Source organism: Chiloscyllium plagiosum, chromosome 5 (assembly GCF_004010195.1).
Source record: "Chiloscyllium plagiosum isolate BGI_BamShark_2017 chromosome 5, ASM401019v2, whole genome shotgun sequence".
Taxonomy (NCBI): Eukaryota; Metazoa; Chordata; class Chondrichthyes; order Orectolobiformes; family Hemiscylliidae; genus Chiloscyllium; species Chiloscyllium plagiosum.
Window position 1 is genome coordinate 12,400,024 of NC_057714.1, and position 15,907 is coordinate 12,415,930.

Sequence of the window (15,907 nt, forward strand, 5' to 3'; positions counted from 1 at the left end):
TCTAAAAGTTGAAGTTCTAAATTGGAGAAAGGCCAATTATGACGGTATTAGGCAAGAACATTTGAAAGCTGATTGGAGGCAAATGTTCGCAGGTAATAGGGACGGCTGGAAAATGGGAAGCCTTCAGAAATGAGGTAACGAGAATCCAGAAAAAATATATTCTTGTCAGGATGAAAGGAAAGGCTGGTAGGTATAGGGAATGCTGGATGACTAAAGAAATTGAGAGTTTGGTTAAGAAAAGGAAGGAAGCATATGTAAGGTATACACAGGATATATTTATATCTAAATATAGATCCTTAATACATAGAGGAATATAAAGAAAGTAGGAGTATACTGAAGATGGAAATCAGGAGGGCAAAAAGGGGACATGAGATAGCTTTGGCAAATAGAATTAAGGAGAATCCAAAGGGTTTTAATAAATACATTAAGGACAAAAGGGTAACTTGGGAGAGAATAGGGCCCCTCAAAGATCAGCAAGGCGGGCTTTGTGTGGAGCCGCAGAAAATGGGGGACATGCTAAATTAATATTTTGCATCAGTATTTACTGTGGAAAAGGATATGGAAGATATATAATGTAGAGAAATAGATGGTGACATCTTGTAAAATGTCTAGATGACAGAGGAGGAAGTGCTGGATGTCTTGAAATGGCTTTGTGCGTGGGAAATCATGTCTCACAAACTTGATTGAGTTTTTTGAAAAAGTAACAAAGAGGATTGATGAGGGCAGAGCAGTAGATGTGATCTATATGGACTTGAGTAAGGCGTTCGATAAGGTTCCCCACGAGTGACTGATTAGCAAGGTTAGATCTCACAGAATACAGGGAGAACAAGCCATTTAGATACAGAACTGGTTCAAACGTAGAAGACAGAGGGTGGTGGTGGAGGGTTGTTTTTCAGACTGGAGGCCTGTGACCATTGGAGTGCCACAACGATCGGTGCTGGGTCATTTACATAAATGATTTGGATGCGGTTCATAGCTCCTTGAAAGTGGAGTCGCAGGTAGATAGGATAGTGAAGGCGGCATTTGGAATGCTTTCCTTTATTGGTCAGAGTATTGAGTACAGGCGTTGGTACATCATGTTGCATCTGTGCAGAACATTGGTTTGGCCACTGTTGGAATATTGCGTGCAAGTCTGGTCTCGTTCCTATCGGAAAGATGTTGTGAAACTTGAAAGGGTTCAGAAAAGATTTACAAGGATGTTGACAGGGTTGGAGGATTTGAGCTATCGGGAGAGGGTGAACAGGCTGGGGCTGTTTTCCCTGGAGCATCGGAGGCTGAGGGGTGACCTTATAGAGGTTTACAAAATTATGAGGGGCATGGATAGGGTAAAATAGGCAAAGTCTTTTCCCTGAGGTCAGGGAGTCCAGAACTAGACGGTATAGATTTAGGGAGAGAGGGGAAAGATATAAAAGAGACCTAAGGGGCAACTTTTTCACACAGAGGGTAGTACGTGTATGGAATGAGCTGCCAGAGGAAGTGGTGGAGGCTGGTACAATTGCAACATTTAAAAGGCATTTGGATGGGTATATGAATAGGAAGGATTTGGAGGGATATGGGCCGGGTGAGGCAGATGGGTCTAGATTGGGTTGGGATATCTAGTCGGCATGGACGGGTTGGACTGAAGGGTGTGTTTCCATGCTGTACATCTCTATGACTCTAATAATCAGTTAGTTAACAACTTAACCCACTTCTCTGCAACAGACCCACACATAGATGAGAAAGCTTTGCAAATTGTGGGCTCCTTCAATCATAACACATTTACCATATATCATTGTTCAAATATTCTTACTCTGTATTCCAATCTACAAGGATGAATTGACATAACCAACTATAGTCATCACTCGAGAAATATGTTAAATCGATGAACTAATCATTGCATTGGGGCCCACTATGTTAGTTTTGAATTAATCATATTAGGATAAAGTAAAATAACTTGCTGTGACCTGCATACTTTATTCTTCTAAAAGTCTTCCAAGAAGAATTTTCTCAGCTCTGAACATTCCCTAAATCCCCAGTGCAAAATATCTATGTTTAGCTGCCAGGTTTCTGGAAATGAATGCAAACACAGCCCCAATATTTTTATATTTCCATTTACTTGCGTAACATTTCTACTGTTTCTCTTCAACTTTGGAATTGGGATTAAGCTTTAGCTTTGCACTATACACTTGAAGATTTGCTCTTTTGTTCATCCAAATATTCTCTTCTTTCTACAACATTGACTTCCCACCTAATCCCTTCCTCTCTATTCATCTACTCTCAATCTCCCAGATCAGTAGAAAGAATAATTTGCCACAGCTTTTATCAGAAGATTTCCATCCTGGACAAAAATTGAAAGTTAACTTCTGCAATTTAAATACATTTCAATAGAACAGGACAAAGGGATCAACTAAGAATATGGACAAATCCAGAAAATTATTGAATCCTAGGATAGCAAGGGGGCGGCTTGGTGGCTCAGTGGTTAGCACTGCTGCCTCACCCATGTCTGCGTGGGTTTCCTCCGGGTGCTCCTGTTTCCTCCCACAGTCCAAAGATGTGCAGATCAAGTGAATTGGCTGTGCTAAATTGCCCATTGTGTTTAGGTGCATTAGTCAGAGGGAAATGGGTTTGGGTGGGTTGCTCTTCGGAGGGTTGGTGTGGACTGGTTGGGCTGAGGGAGGCTTGATTACACTCTCTCACCTTGGTCACTAATTCTGATGCTGTCAACACACTACGATAGAGCTTCAGATCAATGCCAAGATGTGGTACGTGAAACAGACTCCACTATAACTATTAGAGAGTGAGCACCAACAGCTATATTTGAAGTTTATGATTAGAGTGATTAGGATTATTAACCGGATTTTAACAGGCCTTATTCACAGTTGTGCTCTCAAGTTATTGTAAACCACGATTACAATTTACCCACGTTATTATGCTCTCATATTTTACAAAGAGAACAACACAACTATTTAATTAAAATGTGCATTGTGGGTAGCATGCTGGACAAATAAAATGATTGACTTATCTTGAAGAGTTAAACCCCAGTCATATGAAATAGAGATGTGGAAGACTAATAGAAAAATCTGGAATATTTAGTGATAAGAATAACTCTGCTTTGACAGTTTACCTACCAGGTGGTTATTGTTGGCTTTTCATTGAAGGTTGTAGAAGAACAGCCAAACTGTAGGTTGCCACAGTTTGCTAGTAGAAACAGAGCCTCAAAATCAAGGCCTTCCAGGAACATATTGTTATGATCTCGTAGACCCAAATGGAGAAACTAAGAAAATGTCTCCCCTTGGAAGATTCGGGTTCCTTTACATGAAGTACTCTGACAAAAAAACATGCTAAGCTAGATAAGTATTTGTCACCTGCCCTGACTGGGATATTATAAATGAAGGGAACGACAGTGAGAGAGAGCATCAGAGCGAGCAAGAACTGATGATGGTTTAATCCAAGGGTCACCATGTCTCAGAAAAAGGGCAAAGGCTGAGAAGTAGAGTTCCTCATGGTAAGCTCAGCCAATGAGATTTACTGACTGAAAGAATACTATTTGGAAATAAATTATGCTTTCTGATCCACAACACAAGACTGGATATTCACTTCATTCACATTCCCAGTTTGAATACTTGTGCATAAGTTTTATTATAAAGCTTGAATTTTACTTATCACTGGGACCATCATTATTTTTCTTTTGCATTTCTCACTTTTGGTTTACAACTGTGAGTTGCATGTTGAGAACTGAACTTTGAACAGCAGCTTGTGTTTTAAACAAAAAAGACTGATGTTGACTGCTGGGGACTGGTGTGGAAAGATAAAGCAAGTACTGCTATGAGAACATTATAGACAAACCGGCATAGACATATTATGTGCAGGGACTGTCAGCTAGTTGAATGTTGAATTGGTCAATCAAGGGAATTGGTTTTGACTAGGTTTTTGGGCAGGAGGCAGTGTTGCTTTGGAACCCCTACAACTGGTTTCTTGTCTTTTGATTTTGCTTTCTAGTTATTCTCCAATTAGCAACTTACTCAAAGTCCTGAGAGAACAACCCCAGACTATAAAAAAATAATGAAAAGTTCCGGAGGTCTCCAGAAGCTATTTGTATTGACCGGTGACTTTGGAGTTTAGTTTATTTAGATTGCCTTGTATTTCTTCATTTTTGGATAAAATAACATAATAATATATTGTTAATTTTGTGTTTGAGTTATAAATTTGGTGTCCAAGATTGGTTATTTGTAAAGTTTGGTTAGAAGTAATTGAACAATTTTGAGGGTCACTGAATATTTCAACTTCAGTGTGTTGTGAATCCAGTGTTAGTAAATCTGATTTGGGTGTGGCTTGCTATCTGTGATGTAATATTACATAGAGGTAGGATGCGAAACAAAATACACATCGATGCAAAAAGTCATCACATGAAGAATTATGTAATTTCAATCACCAATTGTTATAAGTGATCAACATTTCATATTTTAGTTACTGGAATAATTGAAACACAAACATTCAATGCATAATCATTCTAGACATGAGCCACAACACACTAGAACATGTAGCACCAGCTGCACTGGAACTAAAACCTCAAACAGAACACTTCAAATGTATTCATTCAATTGACAACCTAATTCTTACCAATTCAAATGAATTAGATGAGAACCACTGTTCTTGATATGTATGTATAATAAAATGTGTAAAATATACTCTCATATTTACCTTAACAAAGTCTTTGATAAATTGAGCTGCCTTCACACCAGTTTCAACATTAAAACTGATGTCGACTTTGACTTCTGTCTCCTGGTCAGTCAGTTTTATAATTGGTACCTATAAAGTTGAGAAATTTTGAATCAAGTATCACACTCAAGTAAAAGTTCTAAAAAGATTAGACATTCTCCTGAGTGACCTACTGTAGCTTTGTCAAGTACTTTAATAGAATGTGGCTCAGCAATATTCCGTCTTCGTAGTGCTTGCTCTAATAACTGTAAAGGTGGGTTTTTCCATTTCCCAAAAACTACCAAGTCTATATCACTGTAAAACAAAAGAAAGAAATAATTAGCATAATTCCCAAAGGGTGTAAATTAAGAATAGTTTTGTTAAGACTATCCAGTTGGAAACTACCAGTTCAGAATTGGATGCAGTTTTTTTGTCTGATCAATAAAAATAAACTAATTGTAGACACCAGCCTAAATTTAACCTATTTTATTCAAGTCACTGAAATTAAAACTTGCGAACAAATATGGTCTTGCATTACCTTCTGTGGCTCCCAACCATGATCAAATGGATCTTTTGCAAGATTAGATCAACGTGAGAGCTAGAATAGCGGCAGAAGTCCACAAAGAACTCATGAGAACAGTAGAGGATTTCTTATTTGGAGCTAGAGATGCATATACAATGTTGGAACAATCTGAAGAGGAAAAAAAGTGTGCATCATCCAGATGCCCCTTAGGAAAAACATCACAGGAAGCTCCCTCGTTAGTGATTTTCAAAAAGATTTGTAGTTCAGGTTGAGGTTCTGGATGCAAGTTTGCTTGCTGAGCTGGAAGGTTTCTTGTCAAACATTTCGTCACCATACTAGGCAACATCATCAGTGAGCCTCCAGTGAAGCACTGGTGATATGTCCTGCTTTTTATTTATGTGTTTGGGTTTCTTTGGGTGGGAGAGTCATTTTCGGTTCTTTTTCTCAGTGGATGATAGGTGGGATCCAAGTCAATATGTTTGTTGATAGATTCTGGTTGGAATGCCATGCTTCAAAGGAATTCTTCTGCGTGTCCCTGTTTGGCTTGTCCTAGGATGGATCTGTCGTCCCAGTCAAAGTGACGTCCTTCTTTGTCTGTATGTAAGGATACTGGTGATAGTGGGTCATGGTGTTTTGTTCACGTTCATGTACCCTGGTGCCTAGTTTTCTGCCAGTTTGTCCAGACTGTAACAAACACTACATTGGACAAACAGGCAGAAAACTAGGCACCAGGATACATGAACATGAACTAGCCACAAAAAGACATGACCCACTCTCACCAGTATCCTACATACAGACAAAGAAAGACAACACTATGATTGGAACAACACATCCATCCTAGGACAAGCCAAACAGAGACATGCACAAGAATTCCTTGCACCGTGGCATTCCAACCGGAACTCTATCAATAAACAAATTGATTTGGACTCCATCTACCAACCTCACTTAAACACAAATAGAAGGCAGGATATACCACCAGCGCCTCACCAGAGGCTTACTGATGTTACCTAGCATGGTGACAAAACATCTGACAACAAACCTTCCAACTCATGAGCAAACTTAAATCCAGAAGCTCCCTCATCTTGCATATCGCAGCATAAATAAGCTCAGTGGGCAGTAAGGAGAACTCTTAGCCTGCATCACCTGAACTACCCAAGGAGAGCATATACATCATACAGCAAAAAATTCAAATAGTATGTTACTCATATTAATTGAGATCAAGTGCATATCAGTGAAAGGCACTGACCAAGTGGTTAAGTCATGGCCAAGGTGGTCATAAAAACAGGTCCAGACAGCAGGCTATGGAGGAATTGTTAGACTGGACTACCTTTCCCCTATTCCATGTCTAAATCACATTTGAATATTTCAGGAGAGGGAGTGTGCTATGTGCAATGACACGCTTGAGCCCTTCCTTTACTGCACCTCCGTTCAAATAATAAATAAATTTTAAAATAAAGGTTTGTTTGAAAAATTGACTTTTGGCACAGCACCCCTTAAACTAATTTGATTAGTTGGTTCGATTTAGCTCAATTTGTTACACAAGTTTTCAAGAAAGAATCAAGAACCACTTACTGAACAGGGGGTAGAATGGAATCAGGAGATACATGCTTATGTTTCACAGAATCTATTCCAAATAAAACCTGGCTTTGTTTTATCTCTCCCAATTCGCTTTTAGAATATAACATGGTGCATGCAACTCGAGGGGAATCAAATAGTTCCAGTTGGCAGTACATATTTTCAACTTCGATACATTTCTGGAATCCAGCCTGCTATCTGGACCCAACAACTGGAAGCTTTCAGCTGAGAGCTCTCAAAAATTATTAACCCAAAGTACTACAAATCAATAATGTCTAACCTGTCACTCAACTCCGATACTAATTTACATGATAGGATTCTTTAAAGCCAAGTGAGCCATGCAAACCAATATTGCAAAAAAATTCTCCTTCTCAATATTTCAAAGGACTTGTAAAAAAATTTGAAAGGCAACACATACTTTGCCCTTATCCCTTCATTCATCTATTTCAGATGAGACATTCAATAAAGGCTCCAGTTGTTTGCTTGGGTGGATGCGAAAGACGCAATACACAATTTTGAAGATGGGGGGGAGAGGGGGAGATACCACGGTACTCTAGTCAATGTTTATCCTTCAATCAAAATGACAAAAAGCTGCTTATCTAATTGTTACGTTGATGTTTGTGGGAGTTGTTGAGTGATCCCATAGTTCTTATATTAGAAAAATGATAAAGCATATTTAATTGATTGTTAAGTGTCTTGGTTGTAGCAATAGCTTCAATGGTGCCCTTCGTAACCGCCTTGTCCCAGCTCCTCTCTTGCCCTTTATCTGGGTAGTGCCAGGGGTGAGTTTGTCTGTGCAGACTACTTTTCTCTTCCTCTGGGTCTGCTGCTGGAAGCTGTTGTGGCCAGGGATTTCTTCCTTTTGCCAGGTGGTCATTCTTACCTGGCCTCTCATCTTGGCGTCTCCTTATCTGCGTGGCTGCCTCTGCTTCTGGCTGAGCTGCAGGCAGCTGCTGGTCTCCCAGCTCCTTCCTCTGCCTCCACCCAGGTACACACCAATGATCAGTTGCAGATCAAGCCGCTGACCACATTAAAGAGATAGTTTCAAGAGCACGACAGAAATACATGTCTGCCTTTATTTACCACACAACGATTAAATATTCCATTTAGGGCTCAGCTCTGAAGGAGTAATTTAATCCATAAAAATACCTAAGAGGTCCACATTTGGAAAATAATCTGGGAAAGCTCTGAGCAGATCACTACATTAACTATATTATGGCATCCATCATTCCACTCAGCACTCTCACCAAAGGGTATAAAATCCCTTCTCTCTAAGTCAGCATCTAGTGTCCACATTTATCATAGATCAAATTTCTCAGTTGTTCTTCTCCACTCATAATCAGATCATTATTAACCTACATTTTGAGATTCACTTCTTACATCCAGTTCCCAAAGTTAACAGCCAAAACAATGAACTTTGCAAAGGTTTAACAACACAGGATTCAGCCTTCCTCTCTTATTGGGGTGATAAATTAGACAGGCAAGATAATGTCATGCAGCACTACTTCCTTGCCCCTCTTAATTCAATGTGTGACCAATCTGCAGATATTGGCATAAAGCAAGTAATATTCATCGTGCCTTTGAGAGTTATTCAGAACAGTAACAAAGTACCACAAACCACTGCAAGGAGATTCAGCTGAAGTAATTTTATAATATCCCACAATAGGAGCTGAATCTAGATGGCTGATATCAATAACTCCAATTTACAAATGGAATGGTGGGCTTCAAACTCACATTTTGAATCAAACACTCTGGCTTTTGATTTTTACTGGTATCACCTTGTTCTAGTCTGGACTTGGATATTATGACAAAACATCTTTTTAGAATAGTAGCTGAGATTTTTCAGTTCCAATGAACCACATGTTTCCTTTTAGAATGTTTTTCTCCAGAAATGAATCCTGTGGAAATTGGAGAATTCTCATCTTTAAAGAGGATGTGGCCTTTGTAAGCTGTAGTGACTGTATTAAACACGGCAGAAACTCTTTTGCATCGATTTTCACAGCTTTAGAGAGTAGGTACACAGCCTATTCGTAGAATTTCGTCAAATCCTAACAATGTGGAAACAAGCCATTTGGCCCAACAAGTCCATACCGACTCTCCAAACAGCATCCCACCTAGACCCATCCACCTACCTTTTCCCTGTAGCCCTGCATTTCCTAATCCACCTAACCTGCATATCTTTACACCGTGGGAGGTGGTCTAGGAGGAAACTCTCAGACACGGGAGAATGTGCAAACAATTTAATAGGTAGTTTAGTAGGCAAGTAATTTAGAAGTCTAGGCTAATTGTCTGGGGATAACAGGCAAGTCTAAAGACTTTGAAACCTTAATGTACAAAGCATTCAGAATAAGGTAGATGAATTAATGGTGCAAATCAAGGATAATGATTTTTTTAGCCATTATGGAGAGGTGATTACAAGGAGATCAGAACTTGGAACTTAACATTCAAAGATATTTGACCTTTCGGAAAGACAGGAGGAGGGAAGGAAAATATGGTTGGGTAGCATTGTTTAATAAGTGATCAAATGAGGACTCTTATGAGATATGATCTAGTCTTGGATGATATAGCATCATTTTGGTTGAAAGCAAACAACAGAAAATGAAAGAAGACATTGATAGTATTAGTGTATAGACCCACAAATAGTAGCCATAGTGTAGGAAATGGTATAAATCAAGAATGAAAAAGAGCATGTAGAAATAAAACAGCAACAACTATGGTGACTTCAATTTTCAGGTTGTTTGGGTCAGTCAAGTTGGAAAGGGTAGCTACAATAACAAATCCAGAATGCTCTATGAAGCTATCCCTAATACAATGTGTCATGGAGCCAGCCAGGGAACAGGCTATCCTGGATCTGGTAATGGGTAATGAGGCAGCGTTCATAAATAACATCAGAGTAAACGATCTCCAAGAAATTAGTGATTTATTTTTCTGTTTGACTGAGAGACAACTGCGTTGGAAACGAACATAATTCATGACTCTCAGCAAAAATACATCCCAGTGAGGAGGAAAGATTCTAAGAAATGGAAAATCCAACATGGCTACCCAAAGTAGTTAAGGGCACTACTAAGATGAAAGAAAATTTGCATAGGAGGCACAAACCCCAAAGACTGGCATAAATTCAGAATCCAGCAAAGGAGGACTAAAAAGTTATTCAAGTGAAGGAGAAAATAAACCATGAGGACAAACTGCCACAGAATATAAAAAACTGACAAGAACTTCTTTGAATATATACAGAAAGGAAGAGAGGGGTCAAAGTGAACATAGGCCCCTTAGTAAATGAATCTGAGGAGATACTTCTAGGGAACAAGGAAATGGTAGAGTGAAACAGATATTTGGCATGTGGAAATACCTCACACATCCCATTAATATGAAAAGAACAGAGAGAAGGAATTAAGTACCATCATTATTACTAGAGAATTGTATAGACAAATACAAAATACATTAATGATTTGGATGAAGGAATTGAATGCAATATCTCCAAATTTGCAGATAACACTAAGCTGGGTGGCAGCATCGCTGCAAAGAGGACGCCAAGAGATTGTAGGATGACTTGGACAGACTGGCTGAGTGGGCAAATACTTGGCAAATGCAAAATAATGTGGATAAATGTGAGGTTATCCACTTTGGTCACAAAAAAAAGTTGGTTATTCTGAATGGTGACAGTTGAGGAAAAGGTAAGGTGCAATGAGACTTGGATGTCATGGTGGAACAGTCCCAAATACAGTATTAGCTGAGAATATTACTGCAATCATCCTACACTAAACCCACCAAGGAGGATATCCTGCCCAGATCACAGTGAGAGAGAAGGTACCGCAGACATTTGAAAGGTTTAAAACTGGTGAGGAGTTGATGTTGGATAGGCTGCCTGTACTTCAAATTCATAGCACAACAGGATCAGATGCGAAGTATTGAAGTATTGTGAACTATGAAGAATGTAGGGTAAAACTTCAAAAACAGTAGGCAGGCTAGTGGAATGCACAAAGAAATGGTGGATGAAATTAAATGCAAGTACTTGAAGTGATTCATTTTGGTAGGAAGAACACTAGAGAATATTAATTTTTGACCTTGTTGCTACTACGAGAAAACTTGCCATCCAGAAGTGCAACCACATTTGTGATGCAGCTAGCTCCCAACCACTTGACAATCAAATGAACAAGTGCAGAATCCAATAACAGGCTACTACCAACATATTTGGAGCGCAGCCACAAAACTATTTGGGCAGGATCCTTTGATTTGTAAACTCAGACTGGAAAAACTCGAAGCTGATGGGAATACGCTTAGATTTCACTGTGCTGAGTGGAGAACCCAAACCGATTGCCTCAGAAGCTAATTTCTTGAACTTCTTTCTAACTTATTTCTCTGCTTAAACAAAAAGATGGCAACATCTAATCAAAAATAGAACTGAACAAGTTGGCAAAATTCCTCACAGCCTTTCAATTTGATAATACAGATATAAAGATCAAGAATATTCAAACATTTGTTTGTACATTTGTGCAGATTGAATAAATTTACCTTACAGGAATAGAAAACTCGCTTTGAAAAACTTTATTTCCATTATAAAGCAAAGGCCAAATTTAAAGTTAGTATTTCAAAAAGTGAGATTCTAGAATTGTGTATAATTATTCTGCAAAACCTGGAAACAAGCTTATGCAGCTAAAACATTTGTAAGTGGCACCACTGTCACCTTAACCAAATTGTGGTCAGTTCAAATTCTATTCCAGAAATGAAAGCACTTGATTTAGGCTGATACAGGGGTTGTGTTATTCTTTGTCAAAATTGCAATCTTTCATATATATGAGATTAAATTCAGGTCAGTCTACCCTCTTGTTTGGAAAAAACTGCACATGACACTATTCAAAGCAGAGTACCATGGATCTTCCATTAACAGACATTATTAAAAAGCAAGATTATCTGGCCATTCTCTCACTGGCATTGCATCACATTTGTCTACAGCAATGTTTCCCATGTTGCCACAAGGATTATCACTTCAAAAGCAGAAGAACTCGATCAGTTGTTAAAAACATTATGGAGCATGCTGAGATTGTGAAAATTGCAAAAATAGTTAAAGATATACATAAAAACGATTTCTTTCTTCTTTCTAGGAGATAGAAAATTTACTGCATTGAAACACAGTGAGAAAACATTCTTAAACCAATTCTTAACTAACAATTAAGTTATCAGCACTTATTTGAGATTACCAATTCTAGCAGATAACTTGGACCTACCTAGTCGGGAGGTATAGTCCTGTACTGAAACTCCCAAAAATCTGAACCTGTGATCAAAAGAAACATTAATTGTTCAGTACAAAAGATCACAATTATTAATGGCAGACAACTACAAATTCTAATTTGTCATTTTGCTATGTATCATTTATTGAATGCGAAATGCTTAAGTGTAGTACATTCACAGTTTAGCTAAGAGATTTTGTTTTTCTGTTGAAGGAAACCAGAACATTTTTCAAAGAGAATAATTTAAAAATTATTCCAAAATTATAAATACTTTCTAACATTATAACTTTGATTTTAATCTATTGTTATATTGATCAAAAATAAATGCATTTTAGTGCATTCTGGCCCAGTGAGTGAGTACATTTTGTATTGTGGCACCAAGTCCTGATCAGTGCTGCAATTAACTCATTTCACTGAAGTCACTGTAATTGATTTTGCCTTAACCATGTGAGTGGAAATTTGTGCAAATATATACAAATTTGTGTTTCCGTCCTTTTGACTTATTTGTTGATTTCAGGTGAAGAGTTTGGGTCTGATATCATAGGCAGGTAGTTCTCCTATAATGCCGTAGTTGCGTTCCAGCAAAACCTCACTTAATAGAAAAATTACAATATAAATAATGGGGCCTATGAGAAAAATGGGGTTCGGGGCAGACCAGCAAAAACAAAAATCACTCACGATCACTCAAAATCACCTAGAAGTCTAAATACAGCACAGCCTGAATGAAGGTTATAAATCATATTTGTCAATGAAACAAAAGTAAATTTAACAAAGTACAGTTAAAAAATATTGTTACTACAGGGACAGAGGGTCATCATGGTACATAAGTTAGACTCTCTCATTCCTGTTAAGCGAGCTGTAGCACATAATCTCTCCTTATGCTCAAAAATACTTCATAATATCTAGCTTCTCTGCCAGTGTTATAGCCTTCCTTTTACGTTTACCACCTGCAGTTTTAATACCAGGACACTTATTGATAACATTCTTCTCGCTATGCCTATTAATTTTTTCAAAAAACGGGATAATTCAGGAGTAGTGTAGCATTCACAGGAAGCTGCTCAATGTACCTCTCTCAGAAAGCTGCTCTCTGTACAATGCCTCCCACAGAAAGCTGCCCTGTTGGTAACTGACAACAGGGCATGTGCAGAACAGCGCGAAGACCAATGCAGATGTCAGTATATGCATAGAACAGCGCAGAGACTTTGGCACAGACAGGAGTGCAGATGTAGAATGAGGCACGCATATTGAGCACCACTGGAATTGTGCTAGTGCAAACAGAGGTAAGCGTTCTCGCAAATACCATTCCCTAATTCCTCAGTGACTTTGTAAGCAAATTGCGCTGTCAAAATGTGCGTCATCCAAGAACTCCCTGTAGAAAGAACCAAGTTAGGAAGCTACAAGTTGCTAACACACATGGAACCATGGTACGCCATGATTATCAAGACTCAGGAAAGATGCAAGGAATCATAAATAATTCTGTTAACATCCAGAAGAACTGGCAATAGAAGAACATGAAAATGCAGAAAATTCCATAAATGAGAGTCAGACTTCATAATCAAAAATGAGAACTTGGCTTTCACTGTTTTGATATTTCTTACTCAACTTTAAAGAGAGAATTGTGGCTGGCTCTGGTAGATTCCCAGTAATAATATTCAGTACTCTTACAAGCTAAAGGTTGGCATCAACAACATCTCAACAGAGTCTCATCATTTTGATGTAATTTTCACTCATTATAGTCATACTAATTTTATTTCTGATCATAGCCAATACAAAATATTTTGAATTGATATTGACCAGTCAAATGTTTTTGGAGTATTTGAATTCAAGAATCGTAAACAGCAATTCAATTAGATGACCTAATTTTAACCGAATTTGAACTCAATATTCATATGCACATTATACATGTATATCTATGGGAATACACAAAAACATGTAGAAAATACATTATTGATGGGCATAGAGAACTCAAAAGATAAATATTACAAGCAACAAAACCTAGATAACCTATGAAGTAAAATGTTAGTTTTAAAGAAAACAGTTGGTTTTACAAATTTAGAATCTCTTCTGTCTGGGAAAATAAGAGTTAAGGGAAAAATAACTTCAGGAGAAAATTAGTTTCAGATTGTAAACTCACATCGGCTGCTGGCCAAAGTTCCTTGATAATAGATTCTATCCGTTTCACTACTTCTTTACGCATGGTTTCCTCTTCAGGGCGCGGTGACACGAAATTGTAGAAGTCCATGATTTCTTCATGGAGACTAACAAAATGGAGAGAAAGATTTGTATGAAGATCTGCAACAAAACTTAATTCTCAAACTGTTTTTGCAATCCTCTCATTCAGACTTTTAAAAAGTGTTTGTGATTACGTTACATTTTTTCTTTGATTTCCTTACAGATGAAGTCATATGTTTCACATTAGCCAGAATCACATGTTCCAGAAGTTTATAAACTAGGTAGGAAGAAAACTATTTTGTATTATATTTAAATTATATATCTGCACATTCTCTACTACCATTTAATTTCAATGTAATGTTTGAAAAAAACTGTTAAACTGTGCATAATTCTCAAATTCTAGTTCGATCGAAATGGTAGTAGAGAATGTGCAGATATATAATTTAAATAATACAAAATAGTTTTCTTCCAACCTAGTTATCATTATTTACCTGCAAATGTTCGCAGAACATTTCCCAATTCCTGAGAACCTTACACTACTGATGTATTTTACAAACTTAAAGAAACAAACTTTTCCACAACTATTTTGCCATTCTACTTGTGCCAATATTATCCCCACTCTATTTTCTATCTTGATAATGCATATTAACAATGACTATTTGCCTGTTTTGAATAAATCCTTCATTTGATTCCAGTAGACGCTCTCCCTCTAGGCTGCTGACTTATGTTAATATTTCTTGGCCTCTATTTTTTGAGCAATCACCTAATCCACGGCACGAAGTAGTGCCATACAAGGCCAGATTCTGCAGCTAAGGCAACCACAGTTACATTTGGGCCAGTTTAATGGGCCTAATTCAACAGATTGCGATCATACTTGATGCTTTTGCAGGGCAAAGGCTTTAATTGTTAAAATGATAAGTACAGCAGCAGGCATGAAAATATCAAGGTCAGGCTAGAGCCAGAATCTGCATAATAATTATCCAAAAACTCTCAGGGTTAAGGAAGAAGTTTAATTCTGATGGTCTGCCTGCAAAACGGAGCAGCACATGCAGAACATAAATTGCAACATTTATTAATTGCAAATGAATAGTCAATCATACTGTCAAGATTAGTAATTTCAAGATTACTCTGCTCTCTCCCTGCAACTTCTTTGTATTTGGGTTTCTTATTTATCTGTGTAACCCTTTTCCTTTTTGTTCTAACACACAGTACGGTAAATCCAGTTAGACTATCAGGAGTTGCATCAAAGTAGTTGCTGCTTCCAGATTCCAACTCTACTGCAGAATCCTTGGAATATTTTCCTGTCCCCAAAACCAAGACTCAATGAGCCTCTTTCTACTCTTCATTAGCTCCTTCTTCCAAAGTCAACTTGGTCCTTCATGCACATTAGGTGAAACATGGTGAGGACATAGTGAATGCAACATCAAAAATATTTAAAGACATAAAACACAAGAGTCACTGATGATCATTTCTTTGGCAATCAAATATTTTTCTGGTTAACGCTGTCTACAATATTTAAGACTGTCATGTTATTGTTTCTTTATGTAGCATCAACTATTAAGAGTGGAAGCTGTTGTGTTAATGTAGCTGCAAAAAGCAGAATAATAAAAATATAGATTGAGGGATTATTTAATTGTTGATACCTATTCTTTGAAAGATGATTATCCTCCTTATGAAGTAAAAATTGTTTTCCCAAGGAAAACATACATAAATTGTGAAAGCCAAACTATCT

General features: G+C 37.8%; 1 protein-coding gene across 8 annotated transcripts in view; it reads right to left on the reverse strand.

The window, feature by feature from the left end:
- tent4a (terminal nucleotidyltransferase 4A) overlaps positions 1-15,907 on the reverse strand; it is a 104,751-nt gene that overhangs the window by 46,576 nt on the left and 42,268 nt on the right. For all 8 annotated transcript variants that reach the window (XM_043689621.1, XM_043689625.1, XM_043689623.1 and 5 more), the window contains exons 3-6: positions 14,138-14,261; positions 12,001-12,047; positions 4,872-4,992; positions 4,681-4,788 (exon numbers count right to left, since the gene is read on the reverse strand). In XM_043689621.1, the coding sequence (XP_043545556.1) occupies positions 4,681-4,788; positions 4,872-4,992; positions 12,001-12,047; positions 14,138-14,261 (400 nt within the window). The remainder of the gene's footprint in view (positions 1-4,680; positions 4,789-4,871; positions 4,993-12,000; positions 12,048-14,137; positions 14,262-15,907) is intronic.